The sequence below is a fragment of the Canis lupus genome, chromosome 19 (genome assembly GCF_048164855.1).
Source record: "Canis lupus baileyi chromosome 19, mCanLup2.hap1, whole genome shotgun sequence".
NCBI classification, from domain to species: domain Eukaryota; kingdom Metazoa; phylum Chordata; class Mammalia; order Carnivora; family Canidae; genus Canis; species Canis lupus.
Window position 1 is genome coordinate 57,928,706 of NC_132856.1, and position 21,560 is coordinate 57,950,265.

Genomic DNA, 21,560 nt, shown 5'->3' on the forward strand with positions numbered 1-21,560 from the left:
TAGGGGATCCCTGGGCGGCTCAGTGGTTTAGCGCCTGCCTTTGGCCCAGAGCGCGATCCTGGAGTCCTGGGATCGAGTCCCACATCGGGGTCTCTGCATGGGGCCTGCTTCTCCCTCTGCCTGTGTCTCTGCCTCTCTGTGCATCTGCCATGAATAAATAAATAAAATCCTAAAAAAAAAAGGAAACCTAAAAAAAGAAGTAAAACTTTATGTCAGTTGTTTTGCAGGAAAACTGGGTTTATGTGGGAATAAATCATTGTAACAGGGAAGCTGGGAACCACAGCCAAACCACAGGCAAGTCTGGAGAAGGAAGGGAGGGCCACTCTTCTATAGAGCAGAGGATGTGGGCGGGGCTGCGCTAACAGAGACATCCATTGGAGCAAAGTGGGGGGAGGCGCCACCGTGGTGGCTTCTGATTGGCTGGGCTGTAACCATCTCTCATTGGCTGGGCTGTGACCATCTCTCATTGGCTGGGCTGTGACCGTCTCTCATTGGCTGGGCTGTTGCTGGGGCAATGAAGTCCCCTGCTAAAGTAGTGTGGCCCCCAGGATGCTGGGCCTCCCCCTGGTTCTGCCTTGAGGACCAGGGAGGACTAGGGTAGGGACAAGGGATTCTCATCCTGGCATTTTATTTTATTTTATTTTATTTTATTTTATTTTATTTTATTTTATTTATTTTATATTATTTTATTTATTTTATTTTATATTATTTTATTATTTTATTATATTTATTTTACTTTATTTTATTTTGAATTATGACAGAAATCTTTATTAAAATGTGTCCTTCAGTAATATGTTAGCATACATACAATATACACACATACATCTGTACACTCTTTGACACATCTCACGGATTGCCACCATCAACTTAACCAATAAATTAAAACTAAAAAAAGGAGGGAGGGGTTGGGGAGTAGGACTAAGGGCAAAAATCTCCATGTTTTATCTGGTAAGAAACTGCAAATTTCTCAGAATTTCCCTGGGGAAAACCTGTGACCAGAGAATCTTTGAAATAAAATACATAAGTCCCCGCCTCCCCAGAAAAGGATTCCAAAAGATGCAGTTACAAGTGTGCTTCTCAGAACAGGAGCATTCATTCCACTTCATACTCTGGCTTCTGCACCTTCTAGCTTCAAGATAGTCTTCCCCTCGGCTGGGGCAGAGAGGTTCATATGGGCACTTGGGCTCGGTGCACCTGGGCCGGCCTCTATTTTAAATAAGGCTTTATTTTATTAATTTTTGCTTCCTTTTTATGGCTGATTAACATTCTACGGTATGAATGGACACGTTTGTTTATTCATTAGTTGATGGTCGTTTGGGTTGTTTGGACCTTTGGGCTGTCGGGAATCGTGCCGCTATGAACGTACATGAACAAGTTTTTTTTGTTTTTTTTTTTTTTTTAACTAAAACAGTTGACAATTTTATTTTCTTTCTTTTTTTTTTAAAGTTTATTTATTTATTTTTAAATTTTTATTTATTTATGATAGTCACAGAGAGAGAGAGAGAGAGGCAGAGACACAGGCAGAGGGAGAAGCAGGCTCCAAGCACCGAGAGCCCGACGTGGGATTCGATCCCGGGTCTCCAGGATCGTGCCCCAGGCCAAAGGCAGGCGCCAAACCGCTGTGCCACCCAGGGATCCCGACAATTTTATTTTCACATTTCACAATACAAATGAAAATTGCCCTCCCTTTTTTTTGTTCCACTACTCCCCTGCAAAAACTATTCTCTCTTTGATAGGAAGGGGAAGCAAGTCTTCCTTGTCATGCTGTTAGAAAACACCCAGAGTCACAGCACCGTGATCTCCTGGTGAAGTAGAACAAGTAATATAAAATGAATATAAAGAGGTTCCTGTCTCTCCTTATCTGTCTGGTCGAGTCATTCCTGGCCGAGTGGGCACCATCATGGGACGGGCAGGAGGTCTCATCATTGGGGGCCCAGGCATCATTGGCATGTGGCCTCCCATAGGTGGCCTCATTCCAGGAGCAGGTCCCACTGGCATCATCCCAGGAGGAGGAGAGCCCATCATTGGCATCATGGGAGGGCTCCCCATATGGGGGGCTGGCATCATACCAAGGCGAGGAGGACCCGGGAGACTGGGGGGAGGTGGGATCATTGCCCCTGCAGGAGGAGGAGCCCAGAATGGAGTAGGAGGTACCTTTCCTGGTTGAGATGCAGCGGTTGTTTTGTGGATCAGGCTCTGAGCCTGCTCTCCCATCCATTTCTGACAGCAGTCTTCCACATTCTCTGTGTTTCCTACCACTGCAGTGTCTTTCTCACAGATGGAGAGTCATGGGTGAGGTATGTGTCACACTAGTCACAATAAAACTTAGGCATGTTGCTCTGCAGGCCGTTGGCCACTCTGTCCCGCGCCGCCCGGAAATGACGACATGAACAAGTTTTTGTGCAGAAATGTTTTCCTTCCTCCTGGGTCCTGGCTTGTGATTCTGGTGGGCGTATATCTGGGGGTGGAATTGCTGGGTCATGTGGTAACCCCATGTCTGACCTTCTGTGGAGCTGCAGAACTGTGTCCCAAGGGGTTGCACCATTTATACATTCACAGCAGCCGTATACAAAGTGCTCCAACTTCTCCCTGTCCTGGTCAGCACTGTTATCATCAGTCTTTCTTTTCTTTTTCTTTTTTTTTTTTTTTTTTATCCTCAGTCTTTTTGATCATCCCTGTTGCAGTGGGTGTGAAGCAGCGTGTTGTTATAATTTTATATTTCCCTAATGAATAATGGTGTTGAGCATTTCTTCATCTGCTTATTAGCAATGTGTATGTCTTCTTAGGAGAAATACCTATTAAAATGTGTTGCCCATTTTTCATTTTTTTGATCTTTTTATTTTATTTTTTAAATGGAAAAAGGAAAAATACTTATTTTAGAGAGAGTGATAGAACGAGCAGAGGGAGAAGCAGAAGGAGAGAAGCTCAAGCAGGAGCCCCCCTGAGTGGGGAGCCTGATATGGGGCTCAATCCCAGGACCCTGAGATCATGATCTGAGTTGAAACCAAGAGTTGGACAGTCAACTTACTGAGCCATCCAGACACCCCTGTTTTGGTCTTTTCATTTTTGTTTATTTTAAACGATTTTATTTATTTGAGGGAGAGAGAGAGTATACACGCAGGGGGAGCAGCAGAGGGAGAGGGAGAAGCAGGCCCCCTGCTGAGCAGGGAGCCTGATGTGGGGCTCGATCTTAGGATCCTGGGATTTTATGTTTTGGTCTTTTTTATTGTTAAGTATTGTATCTTTTTTCTACGACATTAAATATATATATTTTTTGTCCACTTTATTTTGGAGTGGAGGAAACAACTTAAACTCAAAGAGCCAGGGGCTCCTGGCCGGTTCAGTCAGCGGAACATGTGTCTCTTGATCTCAGGGTCATGAGTTTGAAGCCCACATTGTGCGCAGACTTTGCTTAGAAAAAAAAAAAATCAAGAAGCCAACTTCTAAACAGGATATTCTGGGAGAGAAGATGTTGGGTGGCATGCAAATGTTAAGACTCACAAAGGGGTGAATCTTGTCCTTTGCTGTTGGAGAAGTCGGTACCCAAAGTTAGGGAAGAAGCAAAGGAGCAGGAGAGAAATGTAGGAGAAATGGCTTTTGTTCAAGACCTTTTGTGTCTCAGGAGAAAAGTCCATGCAAAGTATGAATTGGGGGAAAAGGACACAAACTTTTTCTGGCAAAGGCCAGTTGGCAACTCTTTCTGGCCTGCTGCCGTGTGTCCTCTGGGCAGCTACTTGGCTCTGCCACTGCCCCTGAAATCAGAGCAGGCGGCCCTGGGGAAGGGCCTGGCAAAACTTCCACCCATGGAGGCAGTGGGTTGGATTTGGCCTGCGTGCCATCTTTTGTCAGCTCCATAAACCTAACTCAAACGTTGCTTTCTGGAACATTCCCACAAGTAAACCGTTCCTCAGTCTGCAGGAGTGTTTGGAAGAGAAGTCAGGAGGAAACGGTGATCCGACAGCCACCTGGGACAGGCCTGCGGGTGATGGAGCCCCCTGGAAGCCCAGCGCCGGGGAGCCTCGCTCCAGAGCGCAGGCGGGGTTCAAGGCCCGGGGCGTCCCCACGAACAGCCGGGTGGAGACCCGCAGCCACCGGTCCTCTCCTGTTAGCAGGTGCGCTGGGGGCCCCAGCAACGAGAGCTGGGGTCACCGCACACCCCTTGGGACAAGGGTGCGCATTGGCAGAGGCCACAGCCCCTCTGTGTGACCCCGAGGGTCACCTCCGGTGACCTGGGGTCCCTCTGGGTGCAAGGGGATGCAGGGGGCACCCCCCCTGGGAGCCCCCCCCCAGTGGAGGTGGATCCTGGGGTCCCCAGCCTGCTGGCACCTTGCTGCTGGCCTGGGTCACCGGTGCTCCCCTCACCAGCCAGTGCGAATGGTGTGATTCGGGGCCTGTGCTGAGAAGGAGAATTCTGCGTCCTCACAGGTGTGCCCCCGGCTGCAGAGCAGACGCCCTCGCGGCCACCCGCTGCGTCCTTCCAAGCCGAGCCGCCCTTGCGCTCAGGGCAGCGGGGCCTCCGGGAACAAAGCGCCGCCCCGCCTCTCCTTGCATCTGATGGCTGCGGCGCCCCACTTCCTGGGAGACGACCTGCGGGTCCCCCCTACCCGGGTTCCCCCCCCCCCGCCCCAGCTCCCTGGCCTCTTACTGCACCTGGGCTGCAGGCAGCCCCAAGCAGGCCGGAGGGTCCCAGGCACAGGCTGCACCCGGCCCGGGCCTGCACCTGCAGTAGCTCCCGGGCCCGCTGCCCGATGACCTCACCTTTGCACCTCCACGTGTGGGGAAAAGAAGTGTGTGCTGGCTGACGCCATTGATTATTATTATTTTTTTTTAGATTTTATTTCAGAGAGAGAGAGCACAAGCATGAGCAGTGGGGTGGGCAGAGGGAGGGAGAAGCAGACTCCTGGCTGAGCAGGGAGCCCCATGCAGGGCTGGGCCCCAGGAACCCAGGACCCCAGGACCCCAGGGCCCAGGATCTTGACCTGAACCAAAGGCAGATGCTTAACCAACTGAGCCACCCAGGTGTCCCTTAAAATCACTTTTTAAAAAAATCGGACGTTGCAGTAGTACAGAGAGGCCTCCTGTCCCCTGTCCATCACCCCAGGCGGTGACCTGGGACACAGCTTTAGCGCCATATCAAAACCGGGAGAGCGACGTTGCTACGAACCCCAAGGCCTCGTTCAGATTTCAGCAGCTTTACCTGCACGTGTGTGTGCGCGCGTGTGTGTAGAGTTCTGTGCCATTTTACCTCACGTGTGGGTCTGTGCAGCCGCCAGCCACATCAGGACACACAGCCGCTCATCCCCCCAGAGGTCCCTCCTGAAGCTCCTGTTTTAAGGACGCCGCAACCCCTGATGCATTGAGTTCGGATGAGGACTGAGTGTCCTGCATCTTTGTATGTGGGCTGGCTGGTTCCTTTCCTCTCTGTGTGGTGACAGTGTTTTCCACCTTAAAAAACTTATTTTTAAATGATTTTTATTATTTTTAGGGGGGAGGAGCTGCAGAGGGAGAGGGAGACAATTCAAAGCAGGCTCCATCCTTGGCGTGGAGCCCCAAGCGGGGTTCAATTCCGTGACCCCGAGATCATGATCTGAGCAGAAATCAAGAGTCGGAGGCTCAAGGGACTGAGCCACCCAGGCGGCCCTGCTTTCCACTTTATTTATTAAAAATTTTTTATTTATTTATGATAGTCATATCAGAGAGAGAGAGAGAGAGAGAGACAGGCAGAGACAGAAGCAGGCTCCATGCACCGGGAGCCCGACATGGGATTCGATCCCGGGTCTCCAGGATCGCGCCCCGGGCCAAAGGCAGGCGCTAAACCGCTGCGCCACCCAGGGATCCCTGCTTTCCACTTTAATGCCGGGTCCTGCTCCACTCTCCCTGGGCTGAGGGCACGAGGGTGACCAGTAGTCTCATGCGTGTGTGGACAGAGTTGGCTGGTCCAAAGCAATAAAGGGCATCGTGCCCCTCTCCATGTGAGACACCATCTGTTCTAATAGCCTCCCCTTGACCCATTGGGGACCCTCACCCCAAGGTTACGGGGACAACCAACACTTGGCATCCAACAATGGGCAGATGAGACTCAAAGCCATTAATTCGTCATGTAGACTCACAGCCTGGGGGAGCAGACACCATAGGCCACTTGGGGGACGCACTGGGGGACAGAGTGAACCACGGGGGCTGCGGGAGGAAGGCTTTGAGTGACACGGTGGTGGCGCTGGTTCCTGGAGTGGGATGAGATTGGCTTGTGTGAATGATTCCAAGGCTTGGGGGTGGGGGACAAGCAGGAGCTGTGCCCGGTCCCTCGGGGAGGGGGCTTTGGGCTGGGGGGCTTTGTTGGTGGGAACAGCGTTGGGGCCTGGGCTCCTGTTCGAGGCCGAGTGGCGTTCCCATGAGTGGTGGCCACGTTGTGCGTGTCCCCTTATTGAGCTTCAGCTTGTGACTTGCGCTGTGATGATCAGTGACGAACAGCATCTATTTGAAGATCCTTTCCAGCTCCTGTGGGTGTGTACCTATGGATGGGGTCCCTGGGTCACAGGGTCATGTTACCTCTGACTGCTTGAGGAACCACCCGACATTCTCACCAGCCGGCAGCCGTCCCAACTTCTCCACGTCCTCACCCATGTATCTTCATGCCTTTTTATTTTCTGTCTTCTGATGCTTGGACATATAGGGCCTCCTGACTCTGGAGGCACAGCCCATCAAGGGTCACCAATTCCAAGGGCAGGAAACAGCTTGCCCACTCTGCCCACCTTTTTTTTTTTTTTTTTTAAGATTTTATTTATTTATTCATGAGAGACATGCAGAGAGAGAGGCAGAGACATAGGCAGAGGGAGAAATAGGCTCCCTGCGGGGAGCCCGATGTGGGACTCGATCCCAGGACCCCAGGGTCATGCCCTGAGCTGAAGGCAGACGCTTAACCACTGAGCCCCCCAGGGGCCCCGAGATTGATTAAAAAAATCTATAGGGGGATCCCTGGGTGGTTCAGCAGTCTAGCACCTGCCTGTGGCCCAGGGCATGATCCTGGAGACCCTGGATCAAGTCTCACATTGGGCTCCCCACAGGGAGCCTGCTTCTCCTCTGTCTGTGTCTCTGACTCTCTCTCTCTTAGTGTCTCTCATGAATAAATGAGTAAAATCTTAAAAAAAAATTATATAAGCTGTATGCCTCACATCAGGCCTGGATTCATGACCCCAAATCAAGAGTCTCATGCTCTACCAATGGAGCCAGCAGGAGCCCTGTTTCGTTTTTTTAAAAGCACGGTCTGGATTACTTACATATTCTTCTTCTTGGGCTGCCGTCACAGGACTCCACAGGCTGGGGGGCTGAAACAGCACATTTATGTCCTCGCCGTCCCAAAGGCTGGAGGTCTGGGGTCAAGGTGTTGGCAGGATTGTTGCTTCAGAGGCCGCTCTCCTTGGTGTGTGGACGGCTGTCTTCTCCCTGGGTGCTCACTGGGCCGTCCCTCTGAGTGTGAGTGTTCTAATCTCTTCTTTTCTTTTCTTTTTTTTCTTTTTTAAATTTATTTTTATTTTTTATTTATTTATGATAGTCACAGAGAGAGAGAGAGAGAGAGAGAGAGAGAGAGGCAGAGACACAGGCAGAGGGAGAAGCAGGCTCCATGTACCGGGAGCCCGACGTGGGATTCGATCCCAGGTCTCCAGGATCGCGCCCTGGGCCAAAGGCAGATGCTAAACCACTGCGCCACCCAGGGATCCCCTCTTCTTTTCTTTTCTAAAGATTTTATTTATTTTATTTTAGAGAGGGAGATAGTGAGACAGAGCACGAGTGGGGGGCAGGGAGAGGGAGAAGCGGACTCGATCCCAGGACCCTGAGATCCTGATCTGAGCCGAAGGCAGATGCTGAACCGACTGGGCGACCCAGGTGCCCCTCTAATCTCTTCTTAGAAGGACACGGGTCAGATGGGCGTAGGGCTCTTCTGTGACTTCATTGTACCTTCATTATCTTTAAAGACCTCGTCTCCAAGTACGGTCACCTTCTGAGGTCCTGGAGGTCAGGACTTTCACAAATAAATAGAAGGTGAGGGGATCCCTGGGTGGCGCAGCGGTTTGATGCCTGCCTTTGGCCCAGGGTGCGATCCTGGAGTCCCGGGATCGAGCCCCACATCAGGCTCCCGGCATGGAGCCTGCTTCTCCCTCCTTCTGTGTCTCTGCCTCTCTCTCTCTCTCTCTCTCTCTCTCTCTCTATGTCTATCATAAATAAATAAATCTTAAAAAAATAAATAAATAGAAGGTGAGACACAACTCATTTCCATAACACTATACTAATACTAAAGTTTATAGATCCGCACACCCCCAAAATAAAATCAGTTTTGGTGTGTAATACAACATAAAACAAGAAGCCATGCAACATATGGCTTGTGTTGGATCTTGGTTAGGACAACCATCTACAAAGAACATTTTGGGGATAATTGAAGTAAATATAGACACAGACTAGATATAAAGGAATGATAATTTTGATAATGGTGAAAATGAAGGGTTCTCTATGTAGATTTTTTTTGTCTAAAATAACACATTAGAAGTATTTATTTTGTATTTTTAAATTTATTATTAAAATTTTTTTAAGGGGATCCCTGGGTTGCTCAGTGGTTTAGCGCCTGCCTTTGGCCCAGGGCGCGATCCTGGAGACCCGGGATCGAATCCCACGTCGGGCTCCCGGCATGGAGCCTGCTTCTCCCTCCTCCTGTGTCTCTGCCTCTCTCTCTCTCGCTCTATGTCTATCATGAATAAATAAATAAATAAATCTTTAAAAATTTTTTAAAGTAATCTCTACACCCCACGTGGAGCTCAAACTCACAATCCCAAGATCAAGAGTCCCATGCCCGACTGAGCCAGTCCCAACGCACTGGAAGTATTAAGGGATGCTATATTGTCTTCGGTTTTGACTTTAAAACAATTCAATGTAAGTAATAAATATGCAGAGTCAGCTCTGCTGGAGCACTTGCTTTGCGAACACCAGATGGGTCACGAGATAATTAATATGTTAGGGAGTAATTTGAGCAAAATCGCAACTCCACATCTGTTCGCCTGTGGTTTCATCCACAAGAAACACTAGGGGATGGTGGGAACCCCACTCGGTCGACCAGAGCCTTGTAAGAAAACACAGATATACACCCTACAAAAGCGGCTTATCAGTGTAATTCCAGGAATACCCATTTTCTGAAATTTTAGAAGAGACAGAATTAAACCAAACATTTAGTTACAAATAATAGCTGGTAAAGTGATGAAGAGCAAGACATAATTCAGGGTGGTGATCACCTCCAGAGGCCAGAGGTGACGAGTCAGGAGAGGGGGGCACCCCAAGAGATGAACAGCCTGTTCATGAATGTGGGTGCCTGGGTTTAGTCGCCTTTATTGTTTATTCCTTAAATGTCACATAGGTTTTTTTTTTTTTTAACTTAAAATTACTAAACTTAGCATGAGGGGGCACCTGGTTGGCTCAGGGGTTGAGCTCTGCCCTCAGCTCAGGGTGTGGCCCCAGGGTCCTGGGAGCAAGTACCCCTGCTTCTCCCTCTGCCTGTGTCTCTGCCTCTCTCTGTGTCTCTCATGAATAAATCAATAAAATCTTAAAAAATTAAAAAAATAAACTTAGCATGAAACATTCAGTGCATTTCCCCCCCGAATACTATGTGCTTCACAATACAAATTTAAAGACTTTTTAAAGCATGAACTGTACAGTTTTCAAATATTTATTTTCCCACGTGATGTGAGCATCTCCCAGTTGTTTTGAATTCAATTAGCCAACATACAGAACATCATTAGTTTCAGATGTAGAGTTCAGTAATTCATCAGCTGCATATGATACCCAGGGCTCATCACATCACGTGCCCTCCTTAATGCCTAGTTTTTAAAAAAAATATTTTATTTATTTGAGAGAGAGAGAGAGAGGGAGCACAAGCTGGGGGAAGAGCAGAGGGGAGAGGGAGAAGCAGACTCCCCCACGGGGCAGGGAGCCCAACATGGGGCTCGATCCCAGGACCCTGAGATCATGACCTGAGCCAAAAGCAGAATGTCAACAGACTGAGCCACCCAGACACCCCAGCTTTGATTTTACGCTGAGTTTGGAAGAGGTTCTCACGACTTTTATGGCGGGATCCTTTGAAATTTACTGTGTATAGGTGTAAGGCCAAATCAGATCAGACGAAGAGCTTTCATTCTCCCTGTTGAAAATAAGGAAACACATTTCTCTCTCCATTTTCTTTTCTTTTAAATTTTTATTTATTTATGATAGAGAGAGAGAGAGGCAGAGACATAGGCAGAGGGAGAAGCAAGCTCCATGCACTGGGAGCCCGACATGGGATTCGATCCCGGGTCTCCAGGATCGCGCCCTGGGCCAAAAGCAGGCGCTAAACCGCTGCGCCACCCAGGGATCCCCTCCATTTTCTTTTCTTTTCTTTTTTTAAGAGCATTTTCTTTAGAGAACTTGTGTTTATAAACCCTTTCTCTGTCCTTTGAAATGTTATATAAACCTCTATAAAAGCTAAGGAAGGCTGCCTGCTTTACCACCAGGAGTCTTTGTTGGGAGCTATCACTTCGAGATGCATCGGTTCCAAAACTACCTACTGCCATAAAGGTAAGAGAAGTTTGTTCTTTTTCTTTGCAGAAAGCCAATTATAACTAATACGGATGGCCACCCAGTTACTGGGTGGATGGAGGATACACGATTGTTGATTTTTGTCATGTGAGGACTGGTTAACACTCATCTTGAGAACAGGTATGTCACCACTGGCCTTGCTTGGCCGTGTAAGTGGGAGAGATGTCTTTCTGTCTTTACAGTCTCTTAGAGGATTGCCTGTGACGCATGTCACATTCTGGTTTAGTGCTGATTCAGAAATTGTTTTCTCCTAGCTTTGAGAGGGGTTTTCTGGGTTGGCAGGAGGTTTTGTTTTCAATCATATTGCCCCAACAGAAAGCAATATTTGAGTAGCAGAAGTTTGGAAATAAGCCCAGCGTATAAGTAGAGAGAACTGGTTCATGAACTTCTATCATTTTACATCCCCTTAGGAAGATTATGAAAGTCACCAATTAAAGTGAGAAGCTGTAGGATTTATTTTTAATTGAACCAAAAAAGCAAATTGTATTGCAATGTGTACACCTTGTTACTTTTTTAGAACATAGGAAATAAAACAACACAGGTAGGTGAACTTGTTCCTTTTTACACAAACACTGAACAGATGTACAGGAAAGCAGTTGCTGAAGGACATGCTACCTAAGACTGACTAAAGTCTTAGATTTCTAAATCTCAGGCTGAATTTTTTTATACATGACACTCATTATTAATGCATACAAAGAAAAGATTTTTAGGTAGTTATAATTCAAAAGTGATTTATTTTTTAAAGATTTTGTTTATTTATTTGAGAGAGCCTGAGAGCCAGAGAGATTGCAGAGGGAGAGGGAGAAGCAGACTTGCCACTGAGCAGAAAGTATGATGTGGGGCTCAATCCCAGGACCCTGGAATCATGAACTGAGTCAAAGGCAGAGGCTTAATGGACTGAACCCCCCGGGGGGGCCCTCAAAAGTAATTTTTTTAAAAGTAATTTATTTTTAATTGAAAGTCACTTTTCTGAATAGGAAACCATTCTCAAATATATTCTTCTTGTTAAAGAAGAAACAACAAAAACAATACACACACACAAGAAACAACACGTCCCAAATGGAGTCACTTGTGCTAAGTCACACATCAGCACATGGAGACTTGACACCTAACCTAATTGTGGATTTGGCCTCTGTGAGGAATGTGAACTTCACCAGTCAGCCTGTGATTGCCTGGTCAGCACCAGTGGGATAACCTGCTGGGTAGACCCCCCTTTCCTCAAAGGAAGGTGACCTTGCCTGAAACAATCCAGTCATTGCTAGAAACTTCCTTTTCCCATCCCCTTCTGCCTCTAAAAATGGCTGTCTCCGTTTTACCATTCCCAATCAGGGCGCAGAGCTCCTTGGAGCTCCTTTCCATCTGCTAAGATGCGATGTCGCCTGATTCATGAATCATTAAATAAAGCCAATTACAAATTCAAATTTACTGAGATGAATTTTGTTAGCTCCCCCAAACACTTATTTTTATGAAAGTAAGACCTTTTTTGAAAAACAGAGAAAATTAATTTTTATAATTATGTTTGTGAGTAAAATGGTCAGTAGCTACTGGAGGTTATGCTTCTCTATCCAAAACTGGAGGAGGGTGGGGGAGAGATTTTTGAAATTAGCAGTCATATTAAATGCTGCTCCAGGTGGATTGAGAGTTTTAGGTCCAACATAAATTTATTTCAGCTTTTATTGCTTTTAAATCAGTTAAAATAGGAATTCAATTGCTTTCAGGATATCACAGCCTTTTATATTACAAAATTCTCTAGAGATACACTCAGAAACATCTAAAAACATTTCCTTGTAGGGTGTGAAGGAAGATTGAAAATGAAGGCATCTCTAAAAGAGTCACTCAAAAGAAAGTCGGAAGGACATTGAGGAAGCAAGGTTTATGCACATCTCCTGTTTCAATTTTCAGAACACCATGAACTTTTGACTTTTGTCTTTTGCAGTGGGACCACCTCCTGGAACACATCTTCCTACTGGGGACTGAAATAGAGATAATGTAATGCCTGTTAGCGCAATAGCCAATCACGGATTAGACAGTCAGTTCAAACTCTGCCAGCACCAATCATAATTCTTTCAAAACAACTTATGTAACTGTGTATTTTTCGCCTTTATAAGCTTGCACTCCTTGCTAGCAATTTGGAGCACACTGGATTTTGACTCTGTGCCTCCCAGATCCTAATGCCTAAGATCCCAAATAAAAGCTTTTGTAGTCTTGCGGCCTTGACTGTGAAGAGGACAGTGCACATCTGAGGATTCTTTTTTTAATTTAATTTTATTATTATTATTTTTTAACATCTGAGGATTCTAACACTTCACACTGCAGCTGTGCTGAGTGGGGGTCCTACAACTGGCTGCAGAGCTAGGGTCCCACTTCCGGGGACAGGGTGGTGGATAGGAAGGTGGTGGTAGTGGTGCAAAATCCCCAAGGTTGGGGCGAGGTTGCTAACCTCAAGCCCCAGAGGTGGGAACAACGGGAGCGAGGTCAGGGCCTCCAGCTGTGTAAGGTCACAGGTCAAAACCCACTGACCTCTCCCAGCACGCAGTGACGTCATTGTTGAGGATCTTTGTTCTTAAACAAAAGGCACAGATACGCCCTGACCTTGCCCCCACGCTAACCCTTGACCCTAGGGCTCATCAGCCACTCCGGTATGTCTGCTTCGGTCCAAGCTCTCAGCAAGGGGAGCTCCGCGGGGAAACTGAGTCAGGACTTCACGGTCGGGGAGTCAGACGCAGGTGGCCGGAGATCCGAGCGCTGGGAGCCGGATCTGCTCCGAGCCCAGGCCAGTCGGCCACGTGTGTCCGAACGGCTTGTCACTCAGCAGGCAGGGGGCGGAGCCTTGGGGATTGTCCAATCAGGGGCGGCAGGGGCGGGGCCGAGGCGCGGAAGCCCACGGTGGTTAACCGCACGCCCGCGCTCCGGGGGCGGTGCCCGGAAGACGAGCCAATCAGACGCAGAGGCTCGGAGCGCCGTCCAATCAGGGCGCAGAGGCCCGGAGCGCCGTCCAATCAGGGCGGGGAAGGGCGCGCTCCAGCCGCGTGTCCATCGCTCCGCTGCCGCCCCGGCGCCCGTGCGCACCTGCCTCGCGCGGCCGCGGGTGTCCCGTCCTCCTCGGTCTCGGCGGCCCGGGTCGCAGGGACAGCCCCGAGCGGGACGCGAGATGGTGAGTGCGCGGGTTCGGGAAGGGGCTGCTGGAAACCGGCCGGGACCTGCTGGAGGAGGCGGTCCCGCCCCGGGGTGGGGGGTCTTGACCCGATCTGTGCCCTCGGCTGCGGGTGGGATCGCAGCGCCCTGTCCCCCCCCCCCGGGGCCGCGCCGGGTCCTCCCCTGGGTGGGGATCCCAGAGACGGTGGGGGGACCCCGGGGCAGGCGGGCAGGGGCTCCGGGCCCCGGGGGGGCGGCGGAGGGGGGCCCCTCCCTCCCCCTGACACAGTCCCATCCGTACGTGGTTAAGGACACCTTGTTCCTGCTAGAAAACAAAATCCAGCTGAGTAATGGGCTCTATTCAGTGATTCACGAGCCGGGCAGCGTGCCATCTCGCGGGCAGGAAGGAGCTCGGAGGAGCTGCACAAAATGAAAGACTTTCACAGGCACCAGGAGTGGGAGCAGGAGACTGTGAGACAGAAAGTGGGCCGGTTGTGACAGGTCCCCTTCCGTCCCCGCGGCAGGGGTGGCTGGGGTCTAGCAGCCGCAGGACCTGGGCGCTCCTGACCAGCTCACTCCCGACGGGCTGGTGTCACATTCCATTTCTGGGAGAGGCCGAAACTGCAGTCAGGCGAATTCTGGGTTTGGTGACAAGGAGCCTGGTACGCAGGAGTCCATTTTGGGTCGGCTGTCTCCGTTTTTGCCATTCCCAGGACTGCTGCTCGGGCCCCAGGCTCCCGGCACCTCCGGTCCAGCAGAAACAGGGCTTTTCCTCAGGAGGAGCAGTGACGGAAAGGAGGTTTGGCAGGAGTGGCCTCCCTGTGCTCCGAGCTTCCTTTGCTCAGGTGGGCAGTGGCGCGTTCTGCATCCGAGCACCTGCTCCAACCGGGTGGCGATGGGGAGACAAAGTCGGGGCCGTGGGGAGGCCGGAGGCCTGGGGGAGTCGGTGACCAAGAGAGGCAAGCAGAGGAGCCGGCGCGGATCTGGGGGTCGGGGTGCGGCCCTGGTGGGGACGGGCCGCCTCCCTGGGGGTCGTGCCTCGGCCGGGGCCGGGCCCTCTCTGCAGCCTGCTGTTGTCCAGGCCCACGGGCCGCTCGCCTGCTGTGTGCCCAGCAGCACAGGCTCGGGGGGGACCCGCAGGCCCCCCGCCCCCGGTGGCAGCCTGGTCCCCGTCCAGCTGCCTCCCGGGCCAGCCTGGGCCTCAGCAGGTGGAGGTGGAGCGTGACCGACCCCTTCCTGCCTCCCCTCTTCCCCTCGGGGTGGAGGGCGGAGGGCGTCAGGTCTGCCCTCCTCCTGCTGACTGTGTGGCTCTGGGGCTTCTCCAGGGGATGTGCCCGGGGCGTGGGGGGCAGGTGTCCCGGTACTGACACTGTCCCTGTGCACGAGGGTCGGGCATGTGCAGGAGTCCGCACCTTCATGCCGGGCGGGTGGACTCATGGATGAAAGGATTCCTCCAAATCCTAGTGAGTGTTCACACGGGGACAGCGCTGGGACACTGGGCGATCCTGTCTCCCTCCGGTTAATTGCTGAAGGTCGGATGGAGATCGTGGACGTTCTGTGAACTGAACGTGGTCAGTTCTGACCTATGATTTGTTACCACGACGGTAAAGTCAACAACTAACTGTTTTCTGTAAAGGATAAACATTTCCCATTTATTTAAACCATCAGCGTACCCCGAGCCTCCCTCCCTGCTTCTTTGAGCCCGGGGTGGAGGAGTGGGGAGTGGGGGAAGTGGGGGACAGCGATTCTGCACCTTGTGCTTCACGCCGTGGGTCAGCGGCTTGGTCCTGGTGCAGGGACGCAGGTGCTGGAGGCAGGTGCTCCCAGGGCTGCGGACAGGCTGCCCCTGGGGCCGGGGGGTCGTGCTCCCCTGCAGCGTGGGGTGATCTGGGGCTGCCCTGGGACTGTCCTGGGGCTGCTCCCTCCCGGCTGGTCCTGGCATCAGCCACAGAGTTGGTGGAGTCAGGGGGGATCTGTGCAAACTGGGGCCGTCTGTGAAGGTCAGGCTGAGGGGGCCCCCTGGGCTCAAGCGCCGTGGGAAGGGCTGATGAGCACGAGCCTCTAAGGGTCAGCACCTAAGTCTGAGGGTTTCCTCCCTGGTGAGAATTGGGGTCCTGGAGGAGGGGCCGTTTCCACACTGAGGGGGGGCGGAGTGCATGGAGCTGCAGAACCGTTCCCCGGGGGCTCAGGGTCCCCTCCCCCTTCCCTGGCAGCAGCCACCCTGGCCAGTGTCAGCGGAGAGAGCTGGCCCCCGTGATGGGACAGGCCTTGACCCCCACCCTGGGGTTTCTGGTGCTGTGTGGGCGCAGCCGGGGCTGACCTGTGCTGGCTCCCACTTGCTGCTGCTCCTGCTGCCCAGTGAGCCCAGTGTGGGTGATACGACTTTTGTCATGTGGCCACATTTGCAGGACTCGGCTCTTTGAATTCTCGTGTGTTAGCATCTACCCGTGTGCTGCCCCCAAGGTGACCCGTGTCCTGCCCCTTCCTGATGGCTGCTGGACACGTGTCCACCACCAGGCAGTGTCACCTGACTGTGCCCTGTTGAAGATGCCGGTGAATGTCGGCAGTGTCCCTGCGGACGTCATGGCTGCTGTGTGGTTGCTCAGCCCTGGTCTGTGTCGCTGGGCAGGTGCCCTGGACTCGGGTCACCCCGTGAGCTCTTCCCTCCTGGGCCTCATGGGCCCGAGGTCCCAAGTCCATGCTTTGGGGTTGTCAGCATGCTGCGTCGGTCTTGTTTGGTCTCTGGGTGTAAACCTGTATGAATTATTTACACCTGCAGAAAATTGCATATCGTAGATCAAGGGAAGTTAAAATTTATAGAGAAACACGGATGTGATGTGTGAATCTCACGTGGGCCGATGCCTGGCCCTCGGGCACTGCGGGTTATGCAGCTTCATCTCCAGCTGGAGGGCGGGACGCGGGATCCCCTTGGGGTCCTCCGTGGGCTCCTCTGATCCCCACTAGGGCGGAGCATCCTCACGGGTGGGGTTCCGCCTCCTGTGGAAGAGTTTCTTTTCTTTTTTTTTTTTTTTTAATTTTTATTTATTTATGATAGTCACAGAGAGAGAGAGAGAGAGAGAGAGAGGCAGAGACATAGTCAGAGGGAGAAGCAGGCTCCATGCACTGGGAGCCCGATGTGGGATTCGATTCCGGGTCTCCAGGATCATGCCCTGGGCCAAAGGCAGGCGCCAAACTGCTGCGCCACCCAGGGATCCCTGTGGAAGAGTTTCCAGCGTGTTGTCCCCTGTAGCCTGCGAGTCTGCGTGGATGGACTCTCCACGTGTTTAATACACTTGGCCTTCCCTGTGTCTTCCTGTGTTGATCACCCTTCTTTTGTTCCCTGAGAGAACCCTTCCATGGCTCAGGCATAAACACACCTGCTGGAACCTCCTCCTTGTGTGTTCTGCTTGTTTCCACGACAGTGAAATAAATCCCCAGGATCGGTTGTTGCCCGTAAAGTTGCCAAGGGAGAGGACCCCCTGTTTCCCTGTAGACAGCCAGTCCTCCCGGCCCCTGAGTCCAAGCGTCACCCTCTCTGCCCCTGCCCCGGAGCACCTGCTGTGCGTAGATCCACTTGCCAGAATCAGCGCAGGGGGAGGTGTCCGTGCTTTCCGCTGTTTTCCATCAGGGTATCTGTCCATCCTTCACTGTTACTGCCAACCTTCCAATCACTGGTAACTTTAAAATGAAAACTGTTGGTTATTTTACCATCAAAACCAAATTTGTTCTAGAATAGCAGAGAATTGCCATTGTGGAGTGTGAGGTCACAAAACCAGAGGCAATTTCTGGAAGGGGGGGAAGGCTCTTTTACAGGGGAAAGGAGGAGCCAGGGTGGCTGTGGAAACACAAAGGTCTTGGAGGAAACCGACAGGTGGAAGCCCAGGGGCTCCTCAGTGGCTGGACGGTGGTGGGCGGTGGAGGGAGGTGGAGGCTGGCTCCCTCCCGCTGGGGCAGTGGAGTCCCAGGGAGAGTAGTGTGGACCTGCAGGGTGCTGGGCTTCCTGCGGGGCCCCCCAGTGAGGGCCAGGGCAGGGCAGGAGGGCCCCCCCGCTGGCCTCCCACTCCACCCCAGAGAACTTTGTGTGAAGTTCTTCATTTCCTTCATTGGACCAACATCTTTCCTTGGAGCATCTCTGAGGGAGAGGCAGGTCTGCGGTACTGGTGGGCTTGTCCCTCAGCGCCAGGAAGGCCCTCTCCTGGTCGTCATGTCTTCTGTTGCAGGGAACGTGCAGAGCCGTGGAAGCCAGGTAAGGCCGCACCTGGGTAACAAGGAAGGACCGGAGGGAGAGACTCGCGGGCACCTGCCCTCCCTCCGTGTTCGCCAGGAGCGTGAGATGCAGAGCCCCTACACGTTAGGTGCATCGTTTCACAAATTCACAGGCAACAAAATACGAGACCAGAGGAACAGAATTCCGGATCGTGTGACCGTTCTAGTCCAGGACCCCCGGCCTGAAGGCAGCCAGTGGAAATGTTGACTGGCACCTGTTCCAACGTGGGGGAGGACGTCCTCCCTGTGGGCAAACCCGGAGTCCTGTGTGGCTCCTGGAGGTCCCTGCTCCGGGCGGCAGGAGAGCGGGAGAGGGGATCCTGCAGGAGCTCGGGGAGAGAATGAGGCCAGGGCTTTGGGCGGAGACGGGGCAGGTGAGGACACGGGCTTAGCTGGTGACGTGTTTGCCAAAGTAGCACAACTTCCAACCTGTTTTGAAACTATTTTTCTTGGAAGAACTGTTTGGAACCAAATTCATGTTACCCAGTAAGACAGCCTGTAAGGTTGTGTGTTGAGACACCGTGAGTTTGGGTACAAAGCCAGCGTCAGCTAGTAGCTCAGGTGAGGGAAGACTGTGATCTCAGAGCCCTCTGACACTTGAGAAAAGGCAAGGGAATGATCACTTTGTCCTGGGATCCCGATGAGCCTGTTCCCGAAAGGCCAGGGCCCCGGAAGAGGCTCCCCCTCCCGCTGGGTCTTGCACAGGCAGACGAGGAGCGTGTCTGTCCGGGAAGGAGAGAAGGAGGCGCAGTGAGGAGCAGCCCAGGCCGGGGCCCCACGTCTCAGGAAGCCTGTGGCTCAGGTGTCATCTGCTGCCGCCCCGGGATGTCGTCGCTGTCCCGTCTGCACAGGGTGTGCAGGGCCCCCCAGGGTTCGCCGCGAGTCTAGATGCAGCAGGTGCATCCCAGGGCCTCCTCCCTGGAGGGTGGCGACACGGGGGCCCGCCCAGCTAGGGAGAGGCCGGAGGTGGCTTTTCAGGGACGAAATGTGCAGGTTGGTGGGTGCGATGCGGTCCTCCCGGGCCGGGCGCTGTGCACGCCGCTCTCCCCAGCGTGGCTGTTTGCAGTAGAAGCGATCGGTCTTTCCCAGTATTGAAGTTTGTCTCCTTTTGTCCCCTGAGGGTCAGAGGAGGCCGGGGTCCTGCATCGGATGCCCTGTGACATCTCGGTGGTGGGCGTGTGGGGGTCCTGGAGGGCGGGGGGTGTAGATGTAGAAGGACCTACAGCAGGGCTGTCAGACGTGGTCTATGTGTGTGTAGGGGGGCGGGGAGTGTGTGTGTCTCTATGGAGCGTGTCAGTTGAGTATCAGCAGTGCCGTGAGAGCTTCCCTCAGCCCGGGGGTTGTGGATGGTTCGCGAAGTGATGGTGTAAGCCCGGCCAAATGGAATGGGCCTGTTGAATCACCTGGCTGGTGACATGGGTGCTCTGGTCACCCTGAGGGGTGAGAGCTGCTCGCCAGGTGGGCACCATCTCAGAGAATTGCAGCCGCAGGACAGGCCCTGGACTGTCTACACGAAGGCTTCTGTCCCGTGAGAAGACACACAAATGGTGACCACAGTGTCCTGTCCACACAAGAGGTGGGACCCCGTTTATGTAGACGGCTGGGACCGGGAGCTGGGCACTCTGTGGCCTCGTTAACATTTCTGCACTAGTACTGTTACTGAACACGGCCGGGGGAAAAAAGAAAAAGAACACGGCTGGGTTGTTCCGGTGGGTGGGTTCACGCACGTCCCGAGATGAGTGGAGGGAACTCTGGGATCTCTGGTGGGGCAGGATTGTTAATTTGGTCCAAAACACACTTCTTCACTGGGCTGCGGAGGACTAGATTGCAATACTCTTTGCCTCTATCTGGAGCCGGTTGTTGGGTATCTCTTATCAATTTTGTAAAATATCATTTGGGGAAAACATCCCTTTGGATGAAGACAGGTGTCTGCCTGTGGTTTCCTAGGGCAGGGTTTCAGTTTTTTTGGTGGGGGGGGGGTAACATGTGAGCGTGGGGGCGTGGGGAGGGGCTGTGGAGAGGGAGACAGAGAATTGTGAGTGAGCTCCATGCTCAGCACAGATCCTGACCTGGGGCTCGAGCTCATGACCCTGAAGTCATGACCTGAGCTGAAACCAGTAGTTGGGATGGTCAACCCACTGAGCCTCCCAGGCGCCCCTTCTTTTCTTTTTCTTTTTCTTTTTCTATTTTTAAACAATATTTTATTTATTTATTCATGAGAGATACAGAGAGAGAGGCAGAGACACAGGCCAAGGGAGTGAGAGCCCGATGCGGGACTCGATCCCAGGACCCGGGGATCACGCCCTGGGCCGAAGGCAGATGCCCAACCACTGAGCCACCCAGGGGTCCCATCCATTCTGTTCTTTTATTGAAGAAATATCAGCAAAACGTTTTTTTTTGGGCCTCCAGGTGGTCAAATCTGGAACCAGGAACCGTCCTCGTGCCAGAGGTCACTTAAAATAAGACATCTAATAAATTTGGGACAGAGGAGACATTTTTACGTGATCCCCACTGGAAGGGAGGGCACCTCATTGTCTCCATCACATTCAAGGTCGTGAGCTCCCCGACAGGCGTGACTCTCCGCTTGAACATTTGTAGTTTCACACGTGCCGAGGGACAAAGGCCAGAGTCGGGGCAGAGGACACAGCGTGTTGAGCCGAAGTAGCCAACGGAAAGCGCCGCTCGGTAACTTCCCGGGCCTTGCCGTCACGGGCCCAGCACACCATGTACCTTTTTCTTTCTTTCTTTCTTTCTTTCTTTCTTTCTTTCTTTCTTTCTTTCTTTCTTTCTTTCTTTCTTTCTTTTTTTTTTTTTTTGATTTTATTTATTTATTCATGATAGACATAGAGAGAGAGAGAGAGAGGCAGAGACACAGGCAGAGGGAGAAGCAGGCTCCATGCAGGGATTCCCACGTGGGACTCGACCCCGGGACCCCAGGATCGCACCCTGGGCCAAAGGCAGGTGCCAAACCGCTGAGCCACCCAGGGATCCCCCTGTGTACCCTTTTCAACTTTTATTTATTTCATTTCATCCTTGTCTTTCTGCGTGTGTGTGTGTGTGTGTGTGTGTGTGTGTGTGTAAGTGGTCCCTGAGCCCGTGCACGCCGACTGAGCCAGCCTGGGGCCCCCACCGTTTTCAGGTTTGAAATAGGAGCTACCCCTAGCCCAGGGATCCTGCGTCTGTGGGAGGCGCTTCCCGCGGGTCGTGCGGGGAGTGGGAGGTGAGCTGTGGGCCGTACGCGGTCCCGAGGGGTCTCACGCGGCCCCACTTGGGGCCTGTTCCCGGGTGAGACGCCCTGTGTACGGATCCTGAGGTTGAGAACAACCTGCAGGTTTTCTTTGGAGACTTGCTGGCCTGTGAGGGCAAACAGACGTAACAGGTGGATTCTGTGTTCCTGGGAAGGGGCCTGAGGGGGGCAGAGAAGAGCCTCATCCAGGTGTTACAGCAAAGTAGACCCTGCACGGACTTCCCATCCCAGGTGGCCTGTTACGACTCCGGAAATCAGGACGACTGTGCAGCCCTGGGCCTGAATGTCCACGTGTAGTTCT

General features: G+C 52.3%; 1 protein-coding gene and 1 pseudogene across 3 annotated transcripts in view; one reads left to right on the plus strand and one right to left on the minus strand.

Moving 5' to 3' along the window:
* Window positions 1–1,733: 1,733 nt before the first annotated feature.
* On the minus strand, window positions 1,734–2,333 carry LOC140611388 (U1 small nuclear ribonucleoprotein C-like; annotated as a pseudogene).
* A 1,553-nt stretch (window positions 2,334–3,886) lies between these two features.
* The window catches only part of LOC140611110 (uncharacterized), a 32,000-nt gene continuing 14,326 nt past the window's right edge, over window positions 3,887–21,560 (plus strand). The window contains exons 1-4 of one of the 3 annotated variants that reach the window (XM_072787921.1): window positions 3,887–4,112; window positions 10,621–10,731; window positions 12,403–13,765; window positions 14,460–14,591. In XM_072787921.1, coding sequence (XP_072644022.1) covers window positions 13,253–13,765; window positions 14,460–14,591 — 645 coding nt within the window. In that variant the 5' untranslated portion in view covers window positions 3,887–4,112; window positions 10,621–10,731; window positions 12,403–13,252. The remainder of the gene's footprint in view (window positions 4,113–10,620; window positions 10,732–12,402; window positions 13,766–14,459; window positions 14,592–21,560) is intronic. The other 2 variants (XM_072787922.1, XM_072787923.1) reach the window with 2 other exon arrangements.